Source organism: Canis lupus, chromosome 36 (genome assembly GCF_048164855.1).
Source record: "Canis lupus baileyi chromosome 36, mCanLup2.hap1, whole genome shotgun sequence".
In the NCBI taxonomy this organism is placed as follows: Eukaryota; Metazoa; Chordata; class Mammalia; order Carnivora; family Canidae; genus Canis; species Canis lupus.
The window spans coordinates 10,379,979-10,399,069 of record NC_132873.1 but is presented as its reverse complement, the minus strand read 5'-3'; the positions used below and the strand labels follow the sequence as shown (position 1 = coordinate 10,399,069).

The 19,091-nt window shown below is 34.7% G+C and overlaps 1 protein-coding gene and 1 long non-coding RNA gene across 15 annotated transcripts in view; one reads left to right on the top strand and one right to left on the bottom strand.

Annotated features, from left to right (window-relative positions):
• The window catches only part of IKZF2 (IKAROS family zinc finger 2), a 146,197-nt gene that overhangs the window by 12,505 nt on the left and 114,601 nt on the right, over window positions 1–19,091 (bottom strand). For all 14 annotated transcript variants that reach the window (XM_072813394.1, XM_072813390.1, XM_072813396.1 and 11 more), the window contains one exon: window positions 2,270–2,407. In XM_072813394.1, the coding sequence (XP_072669495.1) occupies window positions 2,270–2,407 (138 nt within the window). The remainder of the gene's footprint in view (window positions 1–2,269; window positions 2,408–19,091) is intronic.
• The window catches only part of LOC140625804 (uncharacterized), an 82,318-nt gene that overhangs the window by 12,176 nt on the left and 51,051 nt on the right, over window positions 1–19,091 (top strand). The gene's annotated exons all lie outside the window — the stretch shown is intronic.

The following is a 19,091-nucleotide window of genomic DNA, read 5'->3' as shown; positions in this document are numbered from 1 at the left end:
GCCAAGGTATGTATGTGAGAAAAGGTTAATGATAAACTCTAGGAGCATTTTGCCCAGTTTTTCCCCTCTTAGGGCATTTATCAATTCCTGTTTCATACATTCAATTCTGCATTAAGAATGTTAATGGAAGGAAAAGGAGATAAAGGATAATCTCACATTATTATTATAACATGCCTAGAAGAATTAAAGCATGAAATGTAATAAATATAAGCCTATGTGGTTTAAAACTATATCCAATATTGAAGAACAATTATTTGGGTCTACAAATGATATTAGAACCTATCTCCTCCTCCCACCCTCCCCATACACCTGTCTTTGACATTGCACCCTGCTCTATCCAGTACCTGAGTGTCTTATGCACTTTCTCCATTCTGTTCCAGTTTCAGAGCAACTTGTAAAAAGGGCTTTTGATTATTAAGGGCAGGCAATCTGGGAAATGAGGGTCGACGTTATGGTTGTCTAGAAGTATTTTCCCCCAAAATAAACCTGCTTAATTTTTTGTCAGCACTTATTCTATAACTGGTTAATTTGCCAACATATAGTTAAATGCTAACAACATGAAGTCTTTTAGGAGAGACTCTATTTCTTATTCAGATGTGTGTGCAACAGAGTCCCATAAAAGACTCAATGTTAAAGGAATTAATAAAATTAATAATCCAATCAAATGTCAAAACTGTAAGGAGAGAACATTATATAGAAAAACTAATAGTAGTACCACAAGGTGTCTTTAACATTTTGGCATGCCCTCGAGCCTCCCTCAGTTACACCCTGCCTCAAGCCACCTCGAAAAACAACAATTTAAACAGAAATGGTAGGCAAATGAAACCTCAAATATCTAAGTTAATGCTGGTAATATAACCTTATAGGGCATAGGACATTTAACATCTTAGTATTTAATGCCCTGAAATGTAATATTGGGTATTTATTGCACATCCAATCATATTTAATTCTCACACTAAGTCTGTGACACAGACACCACTTGGCCAAGCCAGGTTTGCTGGACTCCTAGACCCATCATTTTAAATTCCCTGCTCTGGGCTCCTATGCTACCCTCAGAGGCCCAGGTAATGCAAGCTTGCAATATCAAATTTACTAAGACATAAAACAGAGACAGTTTTTAAAAACATTAGTTAATAATAATATAATAATATATGGACTCATTCACAACAACAAATCGAATTAAAAAATTCTTTAGATTATATAAACTATCCCCAAGGAAAAAAGCTTCAATTATTCAGGGTAACAAAATAAGTAAATTTAAATTAAATCCCCAATTCAGCAACAAATAATCACTTGCTGTCCGAGAAACACAGTTCCACAGGATGTAGTACATAAAACAAAACCCACAAGTAATTCTTGAGTTGTCTATAAGTTGTTAAATAGATATTTATATTTTGAAAATGACTACAGCATTCTCCAATTATACTATTAGATATTGGCTAAGTCTTTTTAAAATAAAAGATATAAATGCAACAGTAAGTTAAGATTTTTGTATATACTTATATGAATGGTAAAATTAATCAGTGTAAAAATATAATTAGTAGGACAAGACAGATGCTCCAAATGTAAAGAAGTCAAAAATCATAACTTTCCGTTTTAAAGCTGATTTACCGACATTAATTTTTTTAGTAATATAGAGTTGTTAATTGCTAAATCTTAGAAACTACTTCCCTATCTGATATTGTATATTGCGGAGAAGAGGATGTTTTGCTTGGGTTTTGATTTTTGTGGAGGGAAGTGGTGCCTAATTTTAGTCTAGGCTCTTCCCTATACTCGTAGAAAGCAAAATGAGTAATTTCCAAGATAAATCACAGAACAGATTAGGGAAATTTCTAATTATATCAATTATATCACTGATCATTTACCTAAGAGAAATGAAAATACACAACCAGCTCTTTTAGGAACTCTATAGACATTCCTACAACCATTTCTATTTGGTGCAGCCAATGAAAGAGAAGAATAAATACTATCTTCCTTTGCTGTATTCAAGGTTGGCTGTCATTATCGTGTTAATTCAAAGACATGTTATCAGAAATAATTTGGAATTTCACAAAAACCCAGTACAGCTTGTTTGCCAAGGGTCGCAAAGCTCAACTCACTTCAAGTGCTGAAGAAGATAATCCCATGCAAAGTTAACGTAATCTGAAATTGTTTTTAAAAAGAGTAAGATTTTATCTTCATGTTTAAGGGTAGAAAGAACTGTTTAACCCATAGAGAACGACAAAAGCAGTGAGGGGGAATGAAAATGGTGAACGGCACTTTTACCCACCATGGTGACTCATGACCTGCCCAGCAGCCTCCATGCTGACATTCTGGAGATAGTTGTGGCAGCGTTCCTTGTGCTCCTCCAGTGAACTGCGCTGCTTGTAGCTTCGTCCACAGTAGTTGCACTTGTGAGGTTTACCCACTGCAAAGAGAGCTCCAGGTTAGTGTGCCGTCAGTCTCATCCAGAGCAAATTTAACATCTGACTTTTGGTAGTGTGGAGGAAGCATTTATATGCTTTTCAGACTCAAATCTCTTCCTCCTCCACACTCTGATTTAGGCGAGAAAAGCTAATAAATTTCTACCAAAGACTAAAAAGACAGCAAGGAGATAAGGCAGGTCGTACCTTTGGTGACAGAGGAAACACTGAATCAAATTCATGCTCTGACTGTATCCTCGATCTTGAGGGGCTGATGATCAGTCTCCAAATTATCTGACTTCTAACACTAACATTTGCTCTTACACAATTCTCTCAGCTTTGACTCAAAAGACAAATCAGGAGTGTCCTAGATACATGGTGAGAATTGTTTTTAATGTGTTTTTGGGGGGTTGATAAGGACAGAGAATTTTTAACTGAAGAAAACTGAAATGCAACAAATGGAATGTCATTGTTTAATGAAAAGATTATTCATGGCACGGTACCAAGGCCACTAAAAAGAATTCAAGTGATGAGAAAAAGTACTGATAAAAGCGGAGTTTCTCTTTTCTTTCCACCTTGGTAATAATTATTCACACATGCAAAACTTTGCAGCCGATAACTGTGTTCTCCAACATCAGCACTGTTCTTGTGTTACCAAGAATTAACCTACTAGGTGCTTTGAGTCAGGATTATTAACAATAACCACTGAAATCCTAACATATGTAGTTATATAATGATAGTAACATTTTCTTTTTTTTTTTTCTAATGTCTTTCACATCCAGGAAATGAATTATTTCCTAGTAGCCAGAGAGCCCTATCTCAGTATACCTGGTAAAATACTTCAATGCTCACATTAAATAAAACTTTAAAAAATGATTGAAGAAAAACCCACGTATGGAAAGAGACATGTTTTACTGTATGACAATTCACAAGGATATCACAGGGCACTCTGATTCTTAGTTTTGAATGAATACAGAAAAAACACAAGACCCCAGCTGGTCCTTGCCGAAGCTCTCAGTAGCAAAGCACAGTGTGAATCAGGTCAGTGGCCCTCATCTGACATAGGAATCACTTTGTTTTGCTCAGAGGACAAACAGACCACTCTTTTTCATAGTCAAAGATCGTATCCCTAACTAGTCACCTTACAAACTCCAAGCTATGACACTGGTTGCAGGTGGAATTGAAATACTGTAACAAGGTAAGGTATTCAGAGCTGCATAGAAATTTTGCTATACTGATTAAAAACAACAAAAACCCCACCAAACCTTTAAATTGTATTTGACGTATACATAAGCCCAGTTATTTCATGATCATGATTTTTGTAAACAGCCTTAAATAAAAGCTAAGGCAGGATTAGTCATTTCTAAAAATAGGCAAAGTTCTATTTTTTTTCAGAACCAAGAATTTCTATATATTGAACGAAGGAATCTCTGTCTATTGTGAAGAATCTTTATTGCTATGTGAGAACATTAAAAATTACACGAAAATACTTTTAGTCAAAAACATTTCACGTAAATAGTGTAAATATATTTACACGTAATTCCATTTTAAGATATGGCATTACATATCACAAAAAGCTTTTGTTTGCCATCACTGTTACTTAATGTGAGGTTTTTAGCGCTACTTCTCTAGAAGTAAGTGAATTTGCACTAAACAGGTCTACTTACTAACAAGCACATAAACTGTGGTCTGTAGCCCACTTTAAAACTTGTTTCTTCCTCTCTGTCTTCCTTTTTATCAGTCCTGTTGCGCTGTGTCTTGGATACCTGTTTTACTACAAACGTATCATCCTATGCTTTCTTCCCCTTATTTATATAAACCTGATACCTTCTGAAGTTCATTTAAACAGTTCTCTTCCACACCCCCCTGGCACACAGCCATCAATAAACTTCTAACTCACCCACCAAGGAAGAAAAGACTGTATACTTTTTACTGTTTTCAAAACTTTTTTTTTTACTAGCCTCATTTTTAAAGTCTGTCGTTCCTAAAGCTTTATTACTTTAGCTTCTCCCATTTTGACATCTGTTTTAAAATATCACTTTTTCCTCTTCATCCCAATTTGAGCAAATTGTTCTAGAAGTATAACCTCAATTTTTTCCAAATCTTGATCTGTGTTCCACTACAGCAATCCACATAGTAGGCAACATATGATGGACTTTGATATCGTGGAACTGTGTTATCTCCAAGGCACGGACTTTGGGAATGCTCCACTTTACCCTTCTGCCTCTCTCATCCAATACATATTTGTTAAAAGCCTACGAGGTACCTACAGCCTATGAGGTACCAACAACACTGTGATGAGGCTGGAATGTAAAGTGGAGAACACATTCTCATGGTTCTATCCTCATGCAACTGACAGTCTGGTGAGGAAGATGGATATTTAACAAATACGTAAGCAATATATTACAAATTATGGTAGATCCTATACAGCAAAAGAATGGTCTGTTAGCATAACACGGGGAACCTAATTTAGTTTGAGAAGGTTGGACAGGAAGGTCTCCTTGAGGTAGGAACACTTCCTCTAATAACTGAAGGAAAAGTAAGTGAATCAGATAGTGGGGGGTAGGGTGGAGGAGAGGCAGTGTTTCAGGATTTCCAGGAACTGCTGTCATCCTTACATTTGTTTTCATGTACTCAACTCCTTCAAAGTCTAGATCATTCCCTTACTACTCTTTTGAAAATTATTTTCAAACATCAGCAACATCCTTGCCAGATCCAATGGTTCTACTAGCCCCACAAGACCACTTCCTGTCAGTTGTTTGATATTTCTTAAAAATCGAGTTCGCAAAAATATTGTTTACATTTACTCCCTACATGTGATTATTTGTGTAATATTTATAATCCATGAGTTAATATATATACCATTATTTTGTAACTATTTTTATAAATATTATTGCATTCTTACCATCTGAAACACCTTCATTCTAATATTACTGAGACATTTTTATAAAGTCATCAGTAGCCTCTGAATCAGTAAATCCAGTGGACATTTGGCTCTAAAGCGCCCTAATTTCATGGCCACTTTCAAACTTTTATGTGTCTTGATTGTCTTGCTTTAGCCTCTGGGATCAGATTCTGTGTTGCCCTTCACTGGCTTCTCAACCTCTTCCTACCTGGCAAATAGATACGTAACTTCTGATTTTGTTCTCACTATAATAGTCTCCCTCTTATTTCCTCTAGATTAAGCCCTCATTTCTGTGAAATGTCCAAATCATGCCTGAAATAGTTTCCCATGTTTGTAAGCTGCTACTAGTCATTTAAATCTGTTAGACTGATCTTGGTGAACCCAAAGATGGAGCTTTTCCCTGTTTTCTCACAGTACTCTGTCCATACTATGTTGATGCATTACTTACGATAATTTCATTGTAATTATTCATATGATATCTATTCATCTGCCCAGTTCCCAAAAAATGAGCTTTGTCCTAAGAACAGAGGTCATGTTTTACTCAATTTTGAACTGATTGTGCTTTGGTGGTTATTAAACACAGGAGATACTCCATACGTATTTGCTGAGTGATTGCACTTCACACTCATACTTTCAAATGCCTTTTTGAGGAGTGCCTCATGCATATTCCTCTGAAATCTAAAATTCAGCATATTCAAAATTCTCTTCTCCAAAAAGCTACGTCTTTATTCTGACTGTTCTTTTGTGCTACTGTTACCACTATTTTAATAATGCAGACTCACAACAAGGCAGTCCTTTTTGTTGCCTCCCTATCTCTTTTCCCACATCCAAAAAGTTGCTAAATTCTATATATTCCTTCAGTGTTTCTAAGTTTATCCTTCCTTCTCAATCCCACAACCAATATGCAAGTTCAGTTCTTCATTATTACTAGCCTGGGCTAGCATAAGATACTTCAAATTAGGTGTTCTCTTGTGTAATTATTTGGTTCCCTCCTTAAAAACCTTTACTGACTCTTCGTTTCTATCGAACAAAGTCCAAATCCCTTTACCTGGCATTCAGTACCCTTTCCTAACTGGTCCCAAAGTCTACATCCATCTTCTATCCCAGGATCTGGCTAAAATCACCTTCAACTTTTACACTTGAGTCTCAGTTCTTTCTTGAATGGCTTTAAACAATGTGGGCTTCTTGAAATCCTAGTCATCTTTCCATTCCCAAATAACCTTCTAAAAGTGATCTTTCCCATTAAAGAATCATGACTGTATTGGCTCCACACCTAGAAAACATAACATTCTATCTTGTATTTATGGCTATTTATACATTCGTTTTGATCTCCCATGTTAGACTGTGACCTTCTTAAGAAACTGGAGCAATGTCTTGTGTATTTTTATAACCTGCAACAAGTTTAGTATGGTAATTTGTTCACAGAAAGAATAGGTTGGGTTTCATTAATAATCTCATTTCCTAACTTTTAAAATATTTTTCTCACCACTTTTCCTTCAATTTCACTAAATTTCCAGTTTTCAAAGCAATACAAAATATGAAAATTCACCAAAAATTATTCATAATTACACAGTTTAGAGATAACTGTCTTTAACATTTTTATCCTCTTGTATTTTTTCTGTACATGCAAAGACACATTTTGTTATAAAATTGTCACTTTATACACTGTTTCTTCTGAAATACAGTCTACACACACACACACACACACACACAAATACACACACTCATCTAATCATAATCTAGTTCTCTGTTCTCTTTTTGGAATTTCTATTAGTTTGATGTTAGAACTTCTGGAGTGGTCCTTTAAATTTCTCATCTTTTTCCCCTCACATTGACTACCTTTTTATACTTTTGACTTTAAAAAATTAATCTTTTTCTTTGAGTATTTCTGCTAAATGTTTTCTGGTTATCATGCATTTTAATTTCTAAGAGCTCTTTCCTGTTTTCTTCTTTTTAAAAAAGTATAATTTTTCTGTTTTTTTCTTGGACACAAAACTTACCTCTCTGAGCCTTTTATCTTTTAAAATTCTCTTCCCTGTTTATATTGTCTCTTTTCTCTGAGCTTTTTTCTTTCTGTACTATTCTCTGTATTAGAGGAGTTTCTTAAATGTGCTTGAATATCTATTGTTCATTCATATTGAACAGTGAGGCACTAAAAAGCTAACTGGAATTCAGGAAACATAGGGGAGGTTTGTGAACTTGCAGAGTGGTCTCTTTATTGTTAGACCCCCATGTCTTCTCTTTCAATTTCCTTAGAGAAGATGCCTCCAATTTCCAAGCCCAAGGGTGATATAAGCTGGATATCTGTATTCTAGAAGGAAAGGAATGGGGCCACAAATCTAAATGTTCGATTGTGGTCTTTTACATAATCTCCTTGCTTGAAATCCTTTGTTTCCCCCCATCTTTTCCTTTCCCTGGAGTCTCTAAGCCTGAATGTTTCCAATTCAATTTCTCCAAGGAATAAACATTTATTTTCCTCTAAGGGGGAAGGGGAGGATTAGTTGGGCTGGCTGTAGTGTAGCTACAGTCTAATGAGAGTAGCTCTGTGGTCTAATAGTTTTGTGTGCAGATTTTGAAATATCTTTACATTTAGTGCAAAGCTCCATCCCTGACTTCAACAGTCCTGTTTCTTCTACTTCTCAGGATTCTCTGGTGCCATTAGCGTGCTACTCATCCCTTATTCCCTTCTATAATCACTAAAGATTTCATTCTTGTCTTACTGTCTGTTACCACCCCTCCCTCTATCTGCTTTCCATCTTCCTCTTGGCTGCTATTCTATCCTTTCCCATTGACTTTGATCTTATGATCATAAACCTCTACAAATGTCTACTGTGATTTTAGTGGAGTTTTAAGAAGGAGTAGAGACAGATGTAGTGTTTAATTTCATCATGTTTAAATAGCAATATGCAATCACTTTTGTTGGTATGGTATTGTTCTGTAAGGATGTATCATAACTCTCCATTTTAATAGAAAAAGGGCATAATATATTAGGAAAACTTAGCCACCAAAAAAAGTAATCACACATTAGTAAGACAGGGAATTTTTGGAAAGTAAAACTGCATATCTCCTCTTTTCTATTGTTATTTAACTATTCTAACATAAAATTCCCTACTTATTTAAAAACACTGCAGCTTACCTATTTCCAGTGGATCTCAAAATGTGAACTGCAGCCTACCTATGTCAGAATTCCCTGCCATGTTTGTTAAAAGTAGAGATTCTTGGGTACCATGCTGGACCTAGAATTTTTAGGAGTGTTACTCGAGGTCTGCATGTTTAACAAACTTTCCAAGTAGTTGCTTACATACTGAAGTTGGAAACAGTGGTTCTATAGAAAATCATAAATCATCATGTTCTCTAAATCTGGAATTGAATTGAAATTTCTTTTAAAGTGAGGAATATTTTTCTTAACCTTACTATATTGATCTTAATTGTATTATCAAAGGAGTTGAAATTAACTTTGCTCTATATGAAATTTCCAGATTATGATCTAAAACACCCTTGCAAGAAGCATCATTTTTTATTACTGGTAGGAACACAAAAAACGAAATATAGAAACATGGAAGTTCACTCCTGTATGTTGATTACATATTTTGAGGACAGTGATACAGTTATAGCAAACTTTGCATCAATTCTCCTTCAAACTGACCTGTGTCTGAATTCTAAAATTCAAGGAGAAATAGTTATACTGACCCATTTTTCTCAAAGTGCAAATTGTGCTGCTTTTTAGAACGCTCTATGATGCTATTTTACGTTAGAAAAAAAAGCAAGGAAATTAATCATATCCACTAATAAAAAGTAAGTGTTTTGCCAGGGCATTGACTGTGGGAATCTATCTTTCCCAATTTCCACAGCATCACAATGTGCCAAAAGGAATATGCTGTCAGCAGCTAAAAGTCATTAAATCACCCCCTCCCCCCAGCTATAACTTTGAGAAGTCTTGGAGAAAAGACAGAGAGGTGGAGAGAAAACCATTGTATTCTGAGTTACCACTTTCCTGACTTGATAAAGCAGGACTCAATCACATGCTAACAGTTTTACGCTGGCTCTTTTAAGCTACTATTTCCTCACAAATATTTGTTACTCCTAAATTCTGACTTATAATGTATGTAGATTTTTATTTTTAAAACTCAGCTTTATTGAGGTATTACTTACATAAAATAAAATCCACCCACTTTAAGTATACAATTCAAGGAGTTTAAAAGTATATACGGCTGTGTAACCATGGCCATATTTAAATACAGAACATGTCTATCACCCTAAAAATTTCATCTTGCTCCTCTGCACTAAATCCCTTTGCAACCCCTGATCTGTCACTACTGTTTTGCCTTTTTCTTAGGATTCCACATAAACCGAATCATGCAGTCTTTTTTGCGTCTGGCTTCTTTCATTCAGCATGATGATTTGGAGATTCAGTTGTGTTGTTACATGTATTGGTAGTTTATTACTTCTTATTGCTGAGCAGTACTTCATTGTATGAATGTACCACAGTTAATCTAGTCACTAGTTTTAGGGTTGTTTCTAGTTTTTGGCTATTATTATGACTATTATTTATGAAGCTTCTACAGACACAGGCAAGTCTTTGTGCAGATAAAAATTTTCATTTCTCCTGGTTAAATGTCTAGAAGTGGGATTGCTGGGTCATATGGTTAAGTATCTGATTAACTTTATAAGAAATCATTTAACTGTTTTTCCAAAATGGCTGTATCACTTTGCATTTCCACTAGCAACATACTAGTTCTAACAACCCCACATGCATGCCAACACAATGTTGTCTAGTCTTTCATTTTACCCACCCTAGTATTAAGTAGTGATACTGATATTTCATGGTGCTCTTAATTTGTGTTTTTTCTATTGTCTCGTGAGACTATTGTTTTCGTGTGTTTCCTTGCCATGTATGTGTTGTTGTTTTTTTTTTTTTTGGTTTGCCACTTACTCTTCAAATTTTATTTGAAGTATCTGTTCAACTCTTTTTGCCTATTTTTTTATTGTGTTCTCTGTGATTTTATTATCAAGTTGCAAGAGTTCTTTACATATTCTGGATACAAGATTTTTATCAGATAATGTTTTGCAAATATTTTCTCTGATATGTGGCTTGCTTTTTTATTTGAGTTTCTTATGAAAAGTTTTTTAATTCTGATGAAGTACAATTTCAATATTTTCTTCTATGCTATTTTTTTAATCTAAAAGATCTTTGACTAACCAGATATTGCAATAATTTTCTCTTTTGTTTTATTCTAGTAATTGTATTTTAAATCTTACACTTAGGTCTATTACTCATTTCAACTTACTTTTTGTATATATGCAAGGTAAAGCCTATACCATTCTTTTTTTTTTTTTTTCAAAGCTTCTAATTTTATTTATTTTAAAAAAAATTTTTTTATTGGTGTTCAATTTGTCAACATACAGAATAACACCCAGTGCTCATCCCGTTAAGTGCCCACCTCAGTGCCCGCCACCTAGTCACCCCCACCCCCCGCCCACCTCCCCTTCCACCACCCCTAGTTCGTTTCCCAGAGTTAGGAGTCTTTCATGTTCTGTCTCCCTTTCTGATATTTCCCACTTATTTTTTTCTCCTTTCCCCTTTATTCCCTTTCACTATTTTTTATATTCCCCAAATGAATGAGACCATATAATTTTTGTCCTTTTCCGGTTGACTTATCTCACTCAGCATAATACCCTCCAGTTCCATCCACATCGAAGCAAATGGTGGGTATTTGTCGTTTCTAATGGCTGAGTAATAGCCATTCCTTTTTAGAATATGGATATCCAATTGTTCTAGTTCTATTTATAGAAAATACTATCTTTCCTCCATAAATTATCTTAGTACCTTTTGAAAATCAATTGATCATGTATTTTTTTTAAAGATTATTTATTTATTCATAAGAGACACAAAGAGAGAGGGTGAGAGAGAGAGAGAGAGAGAGAGAGAGAGAGAGAGAGGCAGAGACACGGGCAGAGGGAGAAGCAGGCTCCATTCAGGGAGCCTGACATGGAACTCGATCCTGGGTCTCCAGGATCAGACCCTGGGCTGAAGGCGGCACTAAACCGCGGAGCCACGGGCTGCCCTGATCATGTGTTTTGAGTATATTTTTGGATTCTCTGCTCTATTCCATTGATCTCTCTTTTAGTTTAGCCAAAAACTAAAAGAATAGATACTATTAATACAGTTAGTCTTCAAATCAGGTAGTGTAAGTCATATATCTTTGTTTTTCCTTTTCTTTTCTTTCTTTCTTTCTTTCTTTCTTTTTTTTTTTTTTCTTTTAACAGAAGGAGAAGGGCAGGACAAGCAGAGGGAGAGTGAGAATCTTAAGCAGGCTCCACAGGGTGATGTGGAACTTGATCTCACAAGCCTGAGATCATGGCCTAACTGAAAGCAAGAGTCAGACGCTTAACCGACTAAACCACCCAGGTGCCCCATGCTTTTTCAAAATTATTTTGGCTATTTTAGATCTTCCATATTTCCAAACAAATATTATAATCAGTTTGTTAATTTCTACAAAAAAGCCTGCTGGGATATTTATTGGGATTGTATTACACTGATAGTCTTAATTTCCAGAGAATTAACTATTAACAGTATTGAATCATTTAAACCATAGTCACAATACATCTTGCTGTTTCTTTAGGTCTTTAATTTCTCTCAGTGATGGTATTTTTTTTTTCTTGCACAAAATTAGATAAATTTATCTCTATGTAATTCACGTATTTTGGATGCTCTAATAAATGATGATGCTTTTGAAATTTGTTTCCAATTGTCCATTGTAAGCATATAGAAATGCTTGATTTCTTTTTACTGATGTTGCTTCTTGCAATCTTAATGAAATCACTCAAGTTTTAATTTTGGGAGGTGGTGTCAATTCCTTGCTTTTCCTATATAGGTAATTATATCATCTAAAACAAAATATAGCCTTACTTATTTTTTTTTAAGATTTTATTTATTTATTTATTCATGAGAGACACTGAGAGAGGCAAAGACACAGGCAGAGGGACAAGCAGGCTCCATGCAGGGAGCCTGACATGGGACTCGATCCTGGGTCTCCAGGATCATGCCCTGGTCTGAAGGCGGCGCCAAACTGCCTGAGCCACCTGGACTGCCCAGCCTTACTTACTCCAATGAAATTTGTATGTCTCTTATTTCGTTCTGTTGCCACGCTGAATTGACAAGACTTCTAGTACAATGTTGAATAGAAGTGGAGAGGACATTCTTGCCCTGTTCCTACTCTAAAAGGTAAACTTTCATTCATTTATTAGCAGTATACTGTTAACTCAAAGTTTTTCAAAAATGGCTTTTACCATATTGAGAAAGTTCTTTCTTTTTTATTGCTGAGAACTTTTTATCATTAATAAATACTGAATTATGTCAAATGCTTTTTCTACATCTATGAAGACAATTATGTTTTCTTCTTCTTTTCTTTATTTTTGGTCTGTTAACATGGGGAATTACACTGATATTTTTTCCAATGTCAAAGCAACTTTGAATTTTTGGGATAAACCCCCATTGGTCATGATGTGTTTTCCTTTTCTATTTATTTCTGGATTCTGTTTGCTAAAATTTTGTTAAGGATTTCTGTTTCTGTGTTCATGAGGGATATGGCTATACAGTTTTCTCGTATTACAATTCCTTTGGTTTTGGTATCAGGTAATGCTGAAGTCATAATCTGTTTGGAAGCATTTTTTTTCCCCCTTTGATTCTCTGGAAGAATTTGTTCCCTAATGTTTTCTTAAATTACTTCTTCCTTGAATATTTGACAGAATTTACAAGTGAAGTAATCTGGAGTTTTCTTTGTGGGTAGGTTTTTAACTTTGATTTCAATTTCTAGGATAAATATAAGGTTATCACAGTATTTCTTTTTGAGTGTGACCTTAGATAATTTCTGTGTTTCAAGGAATTTATTTCATGCACTTGAATTTATTGACATAAACTTGTTCATAACATACCTATATTGTACTTCCAATGGCTATAGGAGTTTAAATGACATTCTATTTTCATTTCTGATGTTGTTAAATTAGTGTTGTGTTTTTGTACTGATTGATATTGGCTAGAGATTTATCTATTTTATTGATCTTTTCACAAAATCAGCCTTTGAGGTCATTGACTTTTCTGTATCATTTTCTTGTTTTCTCTTTCATTAATCTCTGCCTTTATAATTATTTCCTTCTTTTACATTCTCTAGGTTTAATTTACTCTTCTTTTGTAATATCTTAAGGAAGCTCAATTACTTGGTTTGAGGCCTTTCTTCTTTTTTAATATAAACACTTTATGCTATGCATTTTCCTCTAGTACTACTTCTAGTCTCATTATAATCTCATTTTCTTTTATATTCTTGAACATGTGGAGTATACTTATAATAGCTATTTTATCAACCTGTCTGCTAATTTCACCATTAGGGCATTTTTGGGTCTATTTCTATTGATTGATTTTTCTACTGATTATGGGTAATATTTTCTGCCTTCTATGCATATCTGTTAATTTTTTAGTGGTATTCTAGATATTGTGAATTTTACATTAGTGGGTTCTAATTTTGTTGCATTACTTTAAACTGTGGTTTACTTATTCTTGTATGTCATTACATTACTTGGAATCAGTTCAACCTTTTTGATGTTTGCATCTGTGCTTCAAGGCACCTCCAGAGCATGCTTTAAACTGACGGCTAACTTAGCTCCAGTATGAAAATGACAAACTTTCTGAGTATTTTACTCAGTGACCTATTACAAAGTCTTTCCACATTGGCTGAAGAGAATTGATTATTCTCACTGCTGTATGAACTCCAGGAATTGTTTGGCCTTCTGCTTTCTTCCTTTTCCCAGATGCAGGTAGTTTCACCACAGACATAGGTAGATCACTATTTAACCAAAGAGTCAGGTGGCCTCTGTGAAACTCCAGGGTTTTTTCTGTGAAGTTTCCTCTTGATACTGCTATATATTCTAAGAACATTCGTCTCCTTGGTTTCTGATCTGTCTCCTCAATTCATCAAGACTAACTGGCTGTTTGATGTATGAATATGGCCAATATCCTCCCCCCCTCCTTTTAAAGGCTTTAAACTTAAATATTAAAATAATTAATTAGATTGTGTTTATATGCAGAATTTGTTAATTATATGGTCTTTCCTTGGAAAAACAGATTTATTAAAAAGTATTTTAACTATGTTTTTCTAACAAGGTCAAAATAAAATAAATGCATTTTAAATTCCAGATAATTTAAAAATTCTTTTTTAAAAAAAATGATTTTATTTATTTATTCATGAGAGACACGGGGGGGGGGGAGAGAGAGAGAAAGAGAGAGAGAGAGAGGCAGAGAGAGAAGCAGGCTCCATGCAGGGAGCCCAACGTGGGACTCGATCCTGGGTCTCCAGGATCATACCCTGGGCCACAGGCAGGCGCTAAACCACTGAGCCACCCAGGGATTCCGTTTGGGATTCCTATTCCTAAGCATGATTTGGAAACTGCTTCTAGGAAGGAGCAAGCTCGGATAATCACAGGACTCCCCACCTTTGTTTTTCTACCCTCTGGAATCCTAGTCCTGCAGTGCCTATTGTTCAATGCCTAAAAGTCATTTAATATATTTTTGTCTTGCATTCTAATTGTTCAGGGCAGGGATTAAATCTGGTTCCTAATACTTCATATTTGAAAGCAAAAGCTATATATGTAATTGCCTTAAATAAAAAAAAAAAGTCTAACCTTGTAAGTTTTGTTACCAGTTACAATTCAGGTAACTGAAGTTTCTTACATATAAAATTCTACAATACATATTATAATAAATAATAATATATAGCACAATAAAGATTCTAAGACAGAAGATAGCAGGATTAGTGTTCCCAACTATCTCAAAAGTTAATAGTCTCCTTTGATCTACAGTCACTCACAAAAATCCTATACTAACAAAAAGAGAAGTATCAGTATAACCTGTCAGAGATATAGAGATTACTGAACTGACCTGAGCAATAAATTAAAAATGAAGATGTAGTAAAGAAAATTTGACAATCCTGACAACTATTCAATTAGAAAAAATTTGCTAGCATTTGCTAGTATTTTCTCCATTTCTCATTATTAGAAACTGGAGATAAATACCTATCCCTGTACTAAAACCCCCACATACCTACCCAAAAAGAAGAGCAAAGCAAATAGCCATAAATAATTTTGAAGTAGGAATGTTTACCATAAATTCATAGGGTGTTATGAAGGTATATAGCACAATCTTGTTCACTTATGTTTTCTTGAAATATGTCACTTCAAGAGTTATCCTAGTGAAACCTATAAAACAAATTACAATAGCACTAATACATGTGGTAAATGTTTTATTCTTTATATAGATGTATGTATGTTTACACATACAGAAACATGCAGAAAACCACATCTATATACAGAAAATATATTTACCATTTGTCACGATACATATAAAATCAGCAATAGTATGATGCATATATCACATTCATTTTCCTTTAATAAAATTAAAAGCGCCCACTGTCCTATAAATATTTATAATACAAAAAATGGGAACTTGATATCTGATTTTACTTGACAACTGCTTACAGAATTAGAAATTAATCTGAAGAAAGATGAACACTAAAATATGGTGCAATTGGTAATTTTTTTTTCAGTTTTTAGCACCCATAAGTTAAACTGTGTCTGAATTAGTTGTCTTATTATTATAAGCCCTCTATATAAACAATTTTAATATTCTTGATCCCTGTTGTTCTATTGCTGCCTCAAAAGAGATTTTGCCAATTCATATTCACGCCACTAATGTATGAGAGAGCCTTTGGACCTTACTCTCCACCAGAACTCTGATTAAAATAATAATCCTCTAATGTGCTAGGCCTGTGATCCTTAAATGTTAATGGGACACTGAGGCAAACTCTTGGGAAGGATATTGTAAAGCAAGATAAGCACAAGATATTTTACATTTTTGAGGGAAGTAATAATATTCAACATCCCTCAGACACCACACAAACTACTTGCTCACAGTTTCAATATATCACATTACGGTCTTTTCAGTGATGTCACATCTTTGTGAAGCTAGGTTTCAGGAGCTGCAGGAACTAAAGCACGTACTACTTGAAATAAATGTGGAGCAGGAAATGAGAGTGGAGCTATTCAACCTGCTTCCTAGATGTGGGAAGTTGTGCGGGGTTCAACAAGGTACACAATCCCATTAATAAAAAACTGTGGCTGTTCCAAAATCAAATAAAAATGCTATTTTGCCTTTCAATTTATGTATATTATTTTTTCAGATTATTTTTTCAATTAATTGACAAAAACTTTGTGTTATCTACTATGTGCCAAGTACTATTCAAAGAGATGGGGATACATTAATAAATAAGACAGAGGAGGTCCATGATCTCACAGAGCTTATATTCAGATGACAGTGGGGAGAGACAGGCAACATGTGCATGAACAAAAAACCCAAGGTAACTGCAGATTCTGATTGAAGCTTTACAAGACTTTAAGACAGTGACAGCGAGAGGGAGAATAACTAGGAGGGATCCTCTAGATAGGGCTCTTGTACAAGGACACGCCAAGAAGATGCCATTTAAGCAAATCTCTGAAGGACAGTGAGGCATCCATGCCAAGAATTGGGGAAAGAGCTGAAGGGAGAGACTTTTAGAATCATCAGTGCAAAATCCCAAGAGTAGAAAGGAATAAAGGAACCTAGGGTGGCAAAAAACAGTGAGGGATAGAGTGGCATATGCTCAGACAGGAGCGGTGGGAATAACTTCCAATGGCCATGATAAGCAGTTTGATTTTATTGAAAAAGCAATGGAAGCCCATTAAAATATTTTAAGCAAGGAGATTACATGATTTAAACTGAGTTTCTAAAGAATCCTGGCTGCTATATGGAGAATAGATTGGAAAGCAGGAGTATGGTAGCTAAGATCATAGGCTCTGGGGTCAGGCAGAGCAGTTTATATTCCAACTTTTCCTGAGTAAAAGTTGCGTAAAATATGCATTATGTGATTTTAAAGGTAAGATTTTTACTATATCAGAACATATTTTTTTAAAAAAGTACTCTCATGGACGCCAGAGTGGCTCAGTTGGCTAAGAGGTCTGCCTTTGGCTCTGGTCCTGATCCTGAGATCCTGGGATCAAGCCCCACATGGGGCTTCCTGCTCAGTGGGGAGTTTGCTTTTCTTCGCCCTCTGCCCCTCCCCGCTGCTTGTTCTCTCGCTCACATTCAAATAAAGTCTTTTTAAAAAAAGTACTTTCACAAAGATAATTTATACTGCTCTTAGATTTATTTTACTTTAAGTTTCCACATGTCCTCAAACCTTATGGAAATCTCTATTTCAGTATGATATAATCCTTTAGTTTTATTACACTGAGTATTTTGGTGCATGGATGTGTGTATGTGTGTGGTACGTTTAAAATCTAATCCAAATAGTATACATTGAGGGCAAAATATGAATAAAGAAATTAGCTAGAAGTATAATAACCTTGATAAGGTAAAGCTATACATAAAGAACCATACATGTAACATTTAAAACTACAGATTGTGGAGGTTTTAGGTAGCATCTCTCATTTATTTAAAAAAAGTCTTTGAGTACAGTTGACATACAATGTTAAAATTAGTTTCAGGTATACAACATAATGATTCAATTTCTCTATATGTTATGCTATGCTCACCCTCTTTAAATCTGACTTTCCTTGTCTGTAAAATAAGGCCCTTAAAATAGTGTTTGTCACAAGATAAGAGCCCATTAAGTATTATCCACTACCTTTTATTTTTGTAATGGACTGACATTTATCATTTACTAGGAAATACATATAACCACTACTGACATCTACAAATCTTAAACTAATTTTTGAGTTAATGCAGGAATGTTTGACTGAAAGCATCCATAGATTCATTCATTCATTTGATACAGTATAAGGGATGCAGATGCAAAATAGAATAAAATCTCTTCTTTGAGATGAACTTAGGATCTTTCATTCTTATCTTTATATTTATCATGTTTCTGTACAAATTAAAGGCATTATTGCTCTGATAGAGAATTTATGATACAGATAAAAATTTAATTATATTCTAAATATTTATTATATGATTACAATGAATGATATTGGTTTTTATATACCTCATTTGTAAGTTTTTTTTTTTCCTATTGTTTTTTGTTTTTGCTATTTGGGAGTTTTCTTACAAGATTTGGCAAGATAGTACAGGCTGTAGATGAACAAGTTTTTTTTTTGACTCACATACACAGATCAAGTAGGAAAAATAAAAGGAGAGGGTGGAGGTTAGCTTACAGAACAAAACAAAACAAAGCCTCAAAAAACCAAAACAAAACAACAGTGTGATATGCCATTTTGGACACTGAATAATGAAGTTGGCACACTACCTTTCCATTTCTGCCATGAGTTCCAAAAGTGCCAGGTCCACAGACTCAGGGAAATGGAAGAGAAAATGTGAAATGGCCACAAATTCAGACTTGTCCACACCAACATCCATGCAAGGTACAAAACTGTGGTAGTCAACTTGGTGATGAGGATGATGTTTGTAGAAAACTGAGAAGAATGAGAAATAGCTCCACTATTCTTGCCTATTTCTTTAGAATTCCCAACAACAGAAAAAAGATAAGGAGGAAAGGTTCCAGCAGTAAACTGATCTAAGGAATGTGCCAAAGTGAAGTACTACATCACGTGAGCAATACTTATGGAAGAAAGATTTCTCTTTAATAATTCCTTCTAGTAATGTGTTTGAAATTTAAAGAAGTATAATGGTTGATATTTGAAAAAAAGAGGAGATCATATATGCTATTTAAAAAAACTAATTTCCGAGGGACCTATAAGGCAGA